The sequence below is a fragment of the Anser anser genome (genome assembly GCF_964211835.1).
Source record: "Anser anser genome assembly, chromosome: 7".
In the NCBI taxonomy this organism is placed as follows: Eukaryota; Metazoa; Chordata; class Aves; order Anseriformes; family Anatidae; genus Anser; species Anser anser.
The window spans coordinates 17,430,648-17,444,769 of NC_139727.1; the positions used below are offsets into that span (position 1 = coordinate 17,430,648).

Consider the following 14,122-nt stretch of genomic DNA (forward strand, 5'->3'; position numbering starts at 1 on the left):
GCTCTGTAACTTTATGGCCCTATAACTGCAGGTAAGGTTAATAACTCTTACCAAGTGAAAAACAAAGGAGCTAGTCTGAAATAAGTTAGATTAACATCACTGCAGCCATTGGATTTCATGACTCCTTTTTCCCCACCAAATTATGATGTCTCTACTGGAAATGCCTCCTTTTCTGCCTCCTATCTGCAACACTGCTCAAGACACCTGCCTTTTTTTTTTTTTTTTTATCCTGGATAAACAAAGGCCTACCTTCCCATGAGCTTTGCTCTTCACTTCCCATCCTCATATGCTTGCGAAGTCCTCCATCTGGGAGGACCAACCTGCTTCAGTACAGGCTCTGTTTCAAACAAATGGCAATCCACAGTCGACGCAGAGACACAGGATTTCTTCTATCTCCATGGATGACTTAGCTCCTTAGCTACAGTCTCACTTTCGAAGAAGTCACAGCACTGCACTCCCCAGGACGGTTTCCTCGTCTGGAAGCTCAGTCAGCATGTATGTCTGCATCTGCACGTTTCTGTCCTACTTCTACGGGGCAGGTTGCCTGTGTGTTACTGTAAGAGTTCATACACAAGACAAACTGAAACATGACTGCATCAACAATCCCAGTCATTTGCCCTAAAGGCACAGATTTTGCTGTTGAGTTCATTATCAGCACCCAGAATCTGTAAAAGGAAATCTTATCCATCCTCATGAGGTGGGAATCTTGCTGGTGGCTGAGGAACACAGTCAACACACATCAGTTAAGGCTTCACACTCTGGACTCTTTGTATTCTTGAGCAGTTCAGGTTTTGTTTTGTTTTTAAAGTGAGTGTGTATTTAGTTGTTTATACCAAGAATCCCAACTGCCCTCCACAGTAATATTTTCTTAGGGGAATAAAACAAAGTTGGAGAAAGACGTAAGTTTCTATCTTGGACCTGCCAGCGCAGATGTACTTGTGTTCCATTCCAAGACATAAAAGCTGAAGGAGGGGGGGGGGGCAGTTGTTGCTGCGGCATCCCACGGGATGGTACAAAGGGCCTACCCTGGCTCCTGCTGCTATTAAAAGTAAAAATCAGTTTCTCAAAAAAATTACATCTGTAGCTGCAGCAGGAGCTGTGCAAACATTCATAAAAATTGCTTTGCCACCATTGCAAAGAACACGTCCTGGTGGTAATTGTTATTACTACGTTACATTGGAAGGGCTGGAAAGGCAAGCAGGAGAAAAGCACCGTGCTGGGAAGAGATCCTTCATGGATCAACAGGGGAGGCTTACATCCACTCACACAGCAAGGACTCTGCGAACAGTTTACTTACAGGAAACCGACTGAAGCACCAAGCTGCATCTGCACACAGCCAGCTGTACTTAAACACTGCTCCTCCTGAGCAGCCCCTTCTCCCCAGTGCCCACAAAGGAATTAGACTCATGCTGAAAGCACGGTGGGCCTGTGAGCTGCTGAGCTCTGAGCTGAACTGCACCCCCTCTGCTCAGAGGAATGAGAGGCTCTTTCTTAGCTTCCCATCTCCTCCAGAAAGCTGAGCAGCGGGAAAAGTGGCAACAGCCAAACTGCCCAGGTGTTCAGAAGAGTTTTCACAAGTTAAAGGTCTCTACTGCCTCCTGGGATTCATTTTGATCTCATCTCTACAAGATGAAAGACACATTACTTGTTTGTTTGTTTCCTTGCTGGAAACGTACTAGTCAACAACTGCCCCATTCAGAACTGGGGCTCCAGAGATCAAGCCACAAACAAGAAAAGTGCATTTCTGGGAAGGGTCAGGAGTTCTAGGATAAACAGGGTGGTACAAAAGGCAGATACTCAAGTGAGCAAAGTGAATAAATTGTGCTGGAATGCAGTACTAGTTAAACAAATTTAGAATATAATGGAAACTTTGATAGCAAGCCGCTGAAAGGGAACCATGCTGCACTTGACTTCCTTAATTAATTCCATCAGGCTTCCTCCGCTGAAAATATTCTTTCAAAATTGAAAGCAGAAATGCCTCATATACTACTTCAAAGCAGTAGAAGTGCTTATTCTTAGATGGCAAATTCTACTGTGAGTAATTCCAGTCCTGAAGGTCTCCACTGTGAGACTGCTAAACAAATGTAAAGAGTTGGGATAAGCACAGCCTCACAGAAATAACAGTCCAGCTGATGGAAAAGTAAGATTACCCAAGAAGCATGAGCAGCTAAGTGCCTCCAGAAGAGCTGCTTTGTTCTGAACATCAGCTCAGAAGTTCTTTTTGCAGATAATACATTAGAAGAGATCCATTTTTTGACCGTTTGTACAGTACAGGCCAAGGAGAGTTCAAACTTGATCACACTCTTCAAACTGAACTTATTTTTGGTAGTACATATTTTTGCAAGTGTCTAAGTTGGTTAAACTACTCAGTGGAGAAAGTTATGTAGCTTCACCATTATGGTCCCTCTTAAAACCTAAATCCTTTTCAACATTCAAGTACGCCCATTTTCCGCCACTAACTGCTGGTTATCCTTGCCTGCTCGATTCAAGAATTGTTACTCAGTTTCTGGTTTCCAGTGTAAAGTTGTCTAATCCCATCCTATTCCACCTCACCACTCTGCAATCCAAACTCCTCTGACTTTAGCAGCATCTTTATACCCCCTAACTCTTGCTTTCCATCTCTAATCCCTGCCCAGCTCACCAGTACTCTCTATAAGCTGCTGACAAAGCATCTCACACAGCATCAACAGGGGCCAGATGTGGAGGTAGCACAGCCACCACACTCCCTGTACACATTCACTTCATTCATTCATGTACAGAAACTCCATGTTTTTGACACTGTACTGGGACATTTTACAAGGTATTCATCATTTCCAAAAAAAAAAACAACAAAACAAACCACCACAACCAACAACAAAAAGAAAAAAATGCAAAAAAAAAAAAACACAACCATAATATAGATCAGTAGAGAAGTCAGCGAGCAAGTGTTCCATGTAAATTGTCGTGGTCTCATGAGTTTCAGTGAAATTGTGCTGATGTGTCACATTCCAAGAATTTTCTGTCAAGCTTCATTGGCAAAGGAAGCTTCATGGCATACTGAAACCTGTCATCCAACAAGCCTCCACTTTGAACACAGAAACAACTTTTGCTGCATTGTCAGGTAATATAATGCCAAACATTTAAAACAAAGACTTGAACTAAACAGACTCCAAACCTTAATACCAAGAATAACAACTCGGTCCTCTAAAAGCAGTTAGGCATACCTTCAGGATCAATCATGCTTTTGTATCATTGAGCACTGTTTTTCTGAATATGTTGCAAAAATAAAATATAATTGGTTCAGCCATTAAGCTTCTCTTCTACTGGCTAAGATACTTCATTAATTGTTGTGCAGAAGGAAAAATAGAAAAGACTTGCAGAAACCCAGTTCAACTCTGGCAGGTCTGCCTTCTTGCTCTCTGTAACACAAGAATTTCTACGTATTTTCTTTCATATTTATCTGGTTAAAACTAAGTCTTCATATCCAGGATAGATTATTTGTTCTATGTGAAAGCAACATGCTGAGCTCCTGGCTACATTTTCTGTATTTAAAAAAAAAAAAAAAAGAAAGAAACAACCCACACACAACTGAAACCATTCAGACTGGGCTCATACATTGCTGGAACACTACCAACATTCAGCAATAACGGAATCCAAAAAATGCCCAATTATGAAAATGCTTTAACTCCAAGAACTTCCGATACTGAGCTGAGGAAGTTACGCATACCTTCAAAGAAAAAAGGAGCTCCAGCAATCCAAGTTGCACTTCTGTTTTTATTTAAATAAATTCAAAAAATACTTATAAAAGTATTTACATACTCAATTACCCTTCAAATACTCCTAATTAATAAAAAAACGTTCTTACAGCAATTATCAGAAGTTCTTACAATGAAGCATTTGTACTTTTGGAAAAGCCACAATGTTCAGTGTCTGCTGAACATCTATTTAATCAGTGTCCCCAAATCTGTAAGAGAACACTGTTTCTATCCCATGGTATTTCTCTGTCTCCCTCTGTATGCAACAGCACTTCCAGAACATGAACTGCTTTCCAGATACTGAAACCACCTCATAATGGGCAAAGGACACTTTAGAAGCACAGCAAATTGGAATGTCAACTTTAAAGATGGGTTTTCTAGTAAGAGTTTCATTCAAGTCACATCTTCTTGCAGTTTTCTGAAAACTTATCAGCACTGGAAAAATCCTAATCCTGCCCATGGCAGTATTCAAATAGACAGCTTTTCCACGTAAATTCACTTTGCATCTTTAAAGTCACACATAACTAACGCATAAAATGCTTTAAATTCAAACCTTTTGTCTCTTCTTCCAAATACTGCTACTCTTTCTGTGCTTCCTTCCCCAATCAGCCATGTCTTCTGAATGAAGACAGTCTCTTATTCTGTTGCTCCCTTATTAAAACCGATCTGATCTGCATTCTCAGGTAAATATACCCCCATGCTCTGTAAAATGTTGGAGGTGGGTCCTGCCAGTCCAGCCTGAGCACTATAGGATTCAAGCAGGTTAGCTACTAGGTTCATATCCACATCAACAGGTGTCAACTCAGCATCTTCAGCTTCCGAATCGGGGCCAGCATCTTGAGATGTAGTTGCTTTAGCAGAGCTTGCCTGTAGTAAATACAAAAAAAAAGTTTCATCAAGACAAGTCGTACAAACCACAGGAAAGGGGAAAAAAATCAGAAAACAAAAGAACGCAAAAAAGCAAGCAGTTCTGCTGCCAACTAAGCTCAGAATGTTCCAACCTGCCTTGAGAGACAGGAATTTAATCAACAAATGCTCATGCCAGTTAGAAATCAGTACTTTCTATCATACAGCTTAAGTTCCAAGAGAAGGACATAGAGGGTGAGTGAGTCCTGGCTCAGTTTCCTATGGGAGTAATCTGCTACGGAAACGTAAGAAGTCAAACTGCAGCTTGCAAGGAAATGAAACCAAGCCTTGGAATCAATGCAAGTTAAAGCTTAGCTAAGTTTTTGTTTCAAAAAAAATACCACAGTGCAACTGCAGCAAATTTGTTTGCACTTAAGATTTTTTTTTATTTTTTAGTAATTAGTTAGCACGTGGTTAGAGGACACACGTTGATCGCATTACTTGGAATGACTACTTTTAGCGTATTTCCTCTTCCTGCTAAAGCTCTCGAAATCACTGTGCTACAAGCAAGAACTCAAGGGATACTTACCCCTTTCTTTTGGGTGGTGAAACTTCTCCCAACATTGGTGTGTGCCAGTTCACGGTCCATCTCATCCATATATGACTTGAGACTGCCTATAAGTTCATTAGGCAGTACCTTCTGCTCTTGCCTTTGATTTTCAGCATCTAAGTCTTCATCATCCTCATCTGAGAAGTTAAAGTCCTCCTCTTCATCCAGGTCATCAGAATCCAGCTCTTCCGAGTCCGCCCCTGTTTATTATTTTGTGTAAGTACAGACAGCAAACAAATCAGCACAGTGCCCACAGGTCATCAGAAAACCCAGAGACACTAAATAACCATGGAATATTCTGACAAAAGAAATAAAGCAGCGATCTCACCTAAAATTCTGTCTAACGCCTTTGTAAAAGAATCTACATCAAAGGTAACGTGGGCCTCATCAGATGACCTGAAATAAAAGATATTTTTTTAAATAAACTAAGCTTTTATGCTTGCATAAGCCTGACACAGACTAAATGATACACTGATTTCTCTCAAGCCTAGATTGAAGCTGGGACATTTGAACTGATGGCCCAGGAAGGGCTTAAAAGTCTGCGGCCTGTATGAACCAGCAATGAAACAGCTAGTGAAGGAACGTTTGGCTGAAGGAGAAAAGAAAGCCAACAACTTTAACTGTTCTGACTGGCCCAACAAAAATCGCACTGAATATTACCAAAATAAGTAGGCCTGGCATCCTTCTGGAGTCAAGTGGTGGTGTCATAACTTAGGTAAAGAGTTAAGTAACTGAGAATCTCTGAGGTCTCCTGCCTAGGAAGGACATTGAAGGCTTCATCCTGGTCTCTCTCATCAAGCTCAGTGCTGGCCTTTTTTTGGTTGGCTGGTTTTGTTTTTTTAAATAACAGAAGAAGCTTGCATTACATCAGACATTGACACTAACGCTATCAAAGTCAAGCTCTCACACCACTTAGAAAGGGCCAACCAGGTAAGAGCATAAATCGCCCCTTCACGCCTGATGTAGCTTACCCAGCAATACAGAAGTTATTAAGAAGAACCTGGACAATATGCTACTTCCTAGCTCTGTTTTTAAAATTAAAGGCCTGTCCAAACAACATTCACATGCACTTTCTTAACTCCACCAATTAATTTATTTGCATTCTGCTGTTGCCTACATAGTCAAGTCTCTTCAATGAGCACTTCTTTTCCACTGTTGGGAACAATGAGACGGATCCACAGTGATTCTTTTTTCCTGCTTCTGGTGCACAGTATGTGCCTTGGTGCAGAAACAGGCACAGTATGTTCAAAATTCTTTTCTACAGGACATCTAGATAGAGCTGTACCACAAAAATCAAGTCGTAATTTCAGATTCCCTGAAAGTAAGTTACAGTTTATTTCTGTACAGCTTCATTAAAGCCATCTTAGCAGCTTGAATAGTTTTTCTTTCATGGCAGAAAAACTTCAAAAATGATCTGTCTTAAGATGTACATTTTAATAGTGCTAGAAACATGGTAAGAGAAAGCAGTAACCCTTCAAGTGAAAAGGGTTAAAATGAAACCAAACCCACAAAGCTAAGTAAGAGCTCTGAAAAATAGAGCGTCTTCCACCATTTTTACCTGCACCATTGTCAAGAGTGGTCACCAAGTTAGTTTCAAAGTATGTAGGTATCAGTACTTTCAAACATCAATCCTCTGCGTTACAGATGAAAGGGTTCTAACAGAATGAAAACACATCCCACACCAGATTCCAAACTTAAAAATACTAGTACCATGGCATTTCTGCTCCTTCATGCGTTGACACCTTGGACACAAAAGCCTTCATACTTTCAGCAACTGTTTCCAAGTCATATTTCTGCTCTTCTTCATCATCATCTGAGGAAGGATGGAACTCATTTGTTGCCTCCTTCAGCATCTTATCTAGATCACCTGGAGAAATCTCCAGCCAACTGTCATCTGAAAGAACATAGGACATACTTTCTATTTGCGCACACGTCTGCTAGCCCACACGTCCCAACCTAGATGGTAGAGAGTACCGCTAGCATTTGCAGCTCACTTATTTTGCAGGATTAAGTTTTCATGCTCATACTTGATAACACAAGGTATAAGGTAGTGAGAGGCTGAGAAAAACAGAGTTCAGACTTGGTTTTAGTGCTTTAGAAGATCATCCAGAAATACAGTTGTGACCTGTACTACACACTGGCACCAGCTATATTTTGATTAAATGAGTCAAACCATCCAATAACAACATTTATGCTGGTCTTATGTGGGCCATCAGAATGGGCCAGATACAAATTAACTTTGTACAGTCAGTACTGGAATCAGTTTCATGTCGTGTAATGTTTCAAAACTTTCTATCTGGTAGACAGATGACACAAAGTACTTGATCTGGTATATGCGTGCATGGTGTTCCTGACCTAGCGCTATCAAATCAGAAACTGGATTGCATATCTTACCAATTAACAACCCCATGCCTTATGGCTTATACAAATACACTGGCTGCCCCGATCTTAAATGGCTGCCCTCGAATAACACCTCTAGCAGTCTCAGGACAGGAGATGAGTTAAGTAAATATAGAAATTGTACAGTTTTTGAACATTCCCCCTCTCTCCCTACAAATAATCATCATTTGGGATAGCAAGACACCACCCCTGCTCCATCCTGCTCACCATCCTCCAAAGGAAGGCAAGCTGCTTCTCTCTCAAATTCCTTCACATCAAAGGTTGTTGTCTGTAGCAATGTCAAGATTTCATCACCTGGGCTCACTTCAACACAGCTAGAAGGAAAACAATTCAATTTACTGAAATGAATTTTTACTCACATTACAATGCCAATGGCATCTGACACTCTATATGCATGTTTTCATGCAAATTCCTCATTACTCCTTCCATGCAAATATGTCAAAGATGATAAGCAAATCATGGGGAAGTACCAGGTCACTACACAGACAGTATCTACCAAAATAAGACACAGTAGATTGCTGTAATTCCTTGATGATGACTCCAAAGCCCATTTCTCTTCCGCTTCCTTTGTTCCTAATGTTTACTTTGTCTTGATAAACTTTTGGATAGCCAGATCCCAAACAGCACAAACTGGAACTTCAAGCAACTACAGTCAAGATATTATGAACTGGCAAATCCTCAAATAGTTCTGCAATGATTTATTTTTTGGATTTGATCTTCTGGAGGAATCTACAGCCAGCTGCCTGTCTCGAGTAAAGGAGATAGATTACTCCATATTTATCATTCACTGGGATTGCTTCTCAATGAAACTTAAAACAAGTTCCACAGCCAACCAATGTAATGAATAATGCTTTTCCATCACCTCTTAACTCACTTTGAATAGCTTAATACTTTAAAAAAAAAAAAAACACAAGATAAACAGCTACTCAAGCAGTAGCTTCTACTAACAGAGTGATCCAGAGGAATTAATACTCATATGCCCTAGCCACAGCAGCTACATTAAGTGTGCAATGGAGAAAAAGGTTCAGTTTGTTGTGTTTTTTTTTCAATACCTTCTCCAAAAACCACCTTAGTTAAGATACTTGTAGGTTCTGTGTATGCACTGATTCCAAGTTGCTCTTACCTTTCTGCCTTAGTAACAGATTGCTGGAAGTAATCTTCTGCCATACGCAACAGCTCCATGTACTTTGCAGAGCCTTCCATTTCTCCCTATTTAATGGAAGTAACACATATGAATCTAAGCAATTCTCCCTCCGCTTCCTTTTTCACAGCCAGATTTCGTAACGACAATTGTTTGCCTCACAGAAATTGAGTGCTGAAAATCCAAATAGGTAATATTGCTTTCCAATTTATATTTGTAATAATTTACATAGGTCCGAATGGGATTTTTGGGGGTATTACACATAGATTTTTAAGACCATTTAGTTATCAATGCATGCAGGTGAAAGAAAAAACAGTGGAAACATCTATATTGACACACAACCACACTGTGGCTTCCTTTCTTCCAAGTGTATTACCCCTTTCTTTAGATACAGGAATTCATACCCAAATCCTGCTTTTCCCTTTCTAATTTCCAAAAGAAATGCATTCATTTCAAATAGGAACAAACTGCACATACTTCCTTTAGAGATATTCATTCACTTTCCATAGACAGAAACATTAGATTTCATAGAATCGTAGATTCATTGAATATCCCGAGTTGGAAGGGACCCATAAGGATCATCAAATCCAACTCCTGGCACCGCACAGGTCTGCCCAAAAACCTTCTTAACCTGCTTTAAGTACTTACACAAGCTCAAGAGCTAAAATATTGGTTTTTGTTTGTTTGTTTCCTGGAATGCATAAAAGATGCATGCATGTGCATTTGCGCACACACACATTACTTCACCTTGAAATAATCCTTCTCCTTCAGGCCGTTGAGGAATCTCTCCCACACAGGACCACTACACTCATTTCTCTTGGAATCAGGAGATGCTTTGCTGGACTTGGAGCACAGAATTTCAAAGCCATGAGCCTGTATAAGCAATGCAACAAACTGTTCTCAAGATGTGAAATTTAAGTGCACCTTTACATGACTGCATGAACTCCCTATCGCTGAGTTCCTGATTCTGCCATTTGAGACACAGATACCAAAGATGGTTGCAAAGTCAAAATGGTTCATTATTGCTGCAGAAAGACAGATTCCAACTTCCAAAGCAAGGCACTGAGACCTGACATACAAAGCTTGTCCACAGGGGCAAGTCACTGAGAAGCAAACCAGAATACAGATCTACAGTTCACCAGCTACTCCTCAAGTAAGCGCCAATACTTCATCTGTATTTATATTCTGTGCTGAACTGCCAAGTTGCCTAACCTGCACATTTTGTGGATACAAACCTGGTGCACTGAGGCACAAATCTCAGGACAGGAAATTTCAGAAGAAAAAAGCTCAGACTCTTGATATCTGTGAGAAAACACGTGGCTGCATTTCTATCTGCAGCAGGGCCCCAGGGCACACTGTACCAGTACCCCTTCTGCACTTCACACAGACAAATCCCACCCCATTTCCACCTCGGCTATTGCTTATGTTTTCTCTGTGCAGCAAAGATGCACTGTAAGAAGCTGGACGTGCCTGGTGCAGGAGGTGCAGGACAGGGTCATGGGCTGTACTGGCATTTAACCTCCTCCTGTGAGCTCTGGCACTTGAGGCACGGCACTTGCAGTTTTGATGCATGCTTAGCACACAGGAGGCAGAGCTCTAAACTGAAATGTAAATTCAGTCCATAGAAACTTGCTGCTTATGGTGTTTGGGCAAGAACTTTGAACGTGAAAGGATGCACTGCTTCAGACAGAGGCTAAAACAGATCTCATCTATCCTAAGATGGAAACCGTTGTTGATATTACTTAAAAGAAAACTAACTGGGTTTAACACCAGCTCAGCAATGGAAATAAAACCATGTGAATCCTGATTGGGATGGTTTCCAGGGGTGGAGGTATAGGAGTTTCCTATTCTGTAAAAGAAACCGCCCACAGCATTGTATTTACAGAAAAATGGGATCTGCTAAGTTGTTCATATTTTTCTGTACAATCAGACAACTTACAAGCACAGAGTCACTTCTCGGACACATGCAAACACCAAACTAAACAGACTAAATATAAAATACATACAAAATAATTACCAGTTTCATGCCCAGCTCATAGGCTTTGTACTGAGGGTGAGATGGGAGGGGCAGGGTGTATCCACTGCGTCTGTCCGGGACAAACTTCTGCTGCACAAGTTGCGCATATAAACACTTGGTGAATGTAACCTGAAAAAGCCAAAGCAAAGAAAAAAAAATCACTGGTGAGTGTGCTCTGTATGGGCATCAACTTCCCAACAGTTCCATCCAAATTGTATTTTAAAGTACCTATATTAAGACAATACCTCGGATGATATTCAAAATACATGTATTTGCCTAAGAGGTGTCACTTTTCAGATTTTACAAAGAATATTCCAAGTTTCCAGCATCTCCTAAGTAAACATGCACTTCAGTCTAAATACATTAAAAAACCCTCAATATTTATTCCAAAAAGGTGTGCGTAAATTTAAGGCCTCCTCAGTTCACAACACTAAAGCTGAGATTTCAAAACCGAAATCATCCTAAAAGTTGAAAATAAACTTGCGAGTCAAATTTTAAAGAGCCTAGGGTACAACACTATATGCAAATGCATCAGGCAACATTCTTTGGTCAATATTCCACTTCATATAAGAGCTTTCATGGAGCCACTGCGAATAAGTATTGCTGGGAATAACCATCAAGGGACACTTAGGGGCACCTCTATGCTGGCTGGCAGTGCTGTCAAGCTGCTCAGATCACAGAACCAGACCAGTTTACTCAGCAAGCCCTTCAGCAAATGAGCTGTTAGCAGCACCCTCTGATTTCAGAGAGGCTTAACTTGTGTTTAGCCATTTGAAAGTCTAGCCATGCCAATCTGAGGGCAGAAAAGTTATTAACAAAATCAACTACACATTTATGAAAGGAAAAAATACATCAGAGAACATGCTATTTTAAAAGTGAAATCCAGGTATTTATCTAACTCAATCACAGAACTTCATTAAATGAAGTTTAATGCAAATGAAGTCTAATGCAACAAGTTGCATTAGAGGGATGACTTACTGTGGTCATCACACGCTGCTCTGGAGGAAAAGTTTGAAAAGTGCGACATGCTCGTAAGTCTACGGGATCCCGCAGGTAAAAGGCCTGCACTGCTGCAGCCACCAGCGAAGGGCGCTGCTTCAGCACTGCCACGATGCCTGCCGGAAGGTAGCAGTGGGCTCGGTGGAATGAGGCCTGAATTTTCTCTGGATACCTGCATCATACAATAGCAACATACTGTATGAAGTATATAGCAAGCCAAAACCACTCCTTTTTAATTATTGTTCCCAATTTCACATTAACATTAAATTGTTCTATGGGCCATGTGCCAGAAGGTTATTTTGAAATAAAGTTAAAATTCAGCTAATCTACCACTTGAAGTATCTGTTTAAAAAAAAAAAATCCGAAATACATTGCTAATAAAAATTTAATCCCCACACTGTTAAGATGAATCAGTGTGAACTTGACTACCATGTCCAGCTCTACAGTATCCTTTGCTGCACTGAGGGCATCAGGCTCACACTGCCAAATCCCTGCAGAAAATACCGTGCAATGCTGACCACACCTGTCACTAGGTGATGCTCAGAAAAGCATGTTGGTTCTACACCGCAGTGTGCAAACCTTTTCCTTTCCCAAAAGAACTCCTAAAGACTCACATAACTTTCAGATTTCCTCACCAATCAGTACAAGAAGTATGTGAAAGAACAGAAATTCCCGCCACTGTCAGGTGTGGTATTGCAGCAGTAAACCACTACCAAAGACCCAGGTAACGCCACAGCTTACAGGACAGCAGTCCCCCCCTTAGCAGAGAGCCACAGAAAAACCTCTAGCAGGTGGCTTCTGAAAAGGAAGCAAATTTGTCACAGCTAACAGGAAAATGAGTGAATGCAATACAGTTATCCAGACAGCACAAAATCAAAACTTACTGCTACAGAACACCAAATGAAGCCATCCACATACCCACTGATGCGTTTATACACCGCTGCTCGAATGGGTTCTGCAGCCAGGAACTCCTCCGACCGGGTGGACAACAGCCTTAATGCCTGCGAGATTGTTGGGCTGGCAGCAGATGGCTCACAGTCCTCCTGCTCTTGAGTCTCTGACAGCGGAATGATGTGCAGTTCTCCTTTATAAAAAAACACCTGGCAGACAGTAACAGTCTCATCAGACAGAATAAGAACAGTCACACACCAAGCAATGCAAAATTTAGTTTCATACAAGAATCTATTTGTTTAAACACAGATTACTGAAGTACAAATAATGAAATAACACAGGAAACAACTTTGTTTTTTTTAAATGGGAGATGATATAAATACAGCTGCCAGAAACCATGATCTAACCAATAAATTAAAAAAAATAATAATACTACTATTTCAAAATATGTATTTCACTAAATCTGATTTCCTTAACACCAGCAATACCAAAAGCCTCTCTTCAACCGGAGATTTGCTTCAGGAGAACAAGACAGTCTAACCTAACTGTTGAAGAACAGGACAGGATAAAACCATCAGTCCAGGCAGTAAACCCTCATATCTGAGCACTTGAGAACATGGGAGGAAAAAACATGAGTGGCTACATCTGAGCTAGGAAGCCGGGGTAGATGCAAGAGCGCTCCTGAGAAGAATACTGCCAAGTCCTTTCCAGACCACTTGGGCTGAGGGGATCCAAGGCAGCCCCGGGGCCGTACGCACCCTATTGTCGCTGTTCTCAGGACTGAGCCACTTGGGGAGGAACTCGGCCGCCTCTATCAGCAGGAACTCCCCGTCGTTGTCGTCGACCCTGGCCAAGGAGAAAGGGGTTTACCTGAGGGTGAAGCCGCCCGGGGCCAGGCTCAGGCCCCTCGGCGCCCCCCGCCCCGACCGCCGCCGCCCCAGGGCCGCCCGCACCTGGCCGCCAGCAGCGGGAACGCCCTGGTGATCTCCCGCAGCAGGTACACGACGAACCACTCGTCCTCCACGTTATCCCCGAACAGCGTGCTGCCGCCCAGGTGCTCCGGCGTGTCGCCTGGCCGGGCACAGAGAGAAAACAAGATAAAACACGAGAAACGAAGCGGCTCAGAACCCCCCCCCCCCCTCCGGTCCCTCTCTGCGCCCCTTCGCCCCGTTCCCCCGGGCTCACCCCGCGGCGGCACATAGCGCAGGCGGAACGGCTGCCGCTGCCAGATGTAGGCGGCCAGCAGCGGCGCCAGGCGCTCCGCGATGCCCCGGGCGCAGCCCCGCAGCAGCTCCTCGCCTCCAGGCCCCACCGCGAAGAGGCGATAGCGAACCACGTCCTCGCCCGGAGCTCCGTCCCCCGCCATAAGAGCCGGGCCGCAGGCCGCGCTCCGCCTCTGAGGGGCGCTGAGGCTGTCGCGCCATGGCGGCGCTGAGGCGACCGCGTCATGGCGGCGGCGCTGTGGAGGCGGTGTCATGGCGGCG

The 14,122-nt window shown here is 42.5% G+C and overlaps 1 protein-coding gene across 1 annotated transcript; it reads right to left on the minus strand.

The window, feature by feature from the left end:
- Window positions 1-3,733: 3,733 nt before the first annotated feature.
- Window positions 3,734-14,115, minus strand: ECD (ecdysoneless cell cycle regulator; the record flags this gene model as incomplete). The annotated part of the gene is made up of 13 exons (XM_083844273.1): window positions 3,734-4,601; window positions 5,170-5,390; window positions 5,519-5,586; window positions 6,901-7,084; window positions 7,798-7,904; window positions 8,714-8,799; window positions 9,479-9,604; window positions 10,749-10,877; window positions 11,727-11,919; window positions 12,666-12,847; window positions 13,397-13,484; window positions 13,592-13,709; window positions 13,824-14,115. 13 exons carry the CDS (start codon window positions 14,113-14,115, stop codon window positions 4,371-4,373), a joined length of 2,025 nt encoding a protein of 674 aa, XP_083700399.1. The 3' UTR covers window positions 3,734-4,370.
- Window positions 14,116-14,122: the final 7 nt, after the last annotated feature.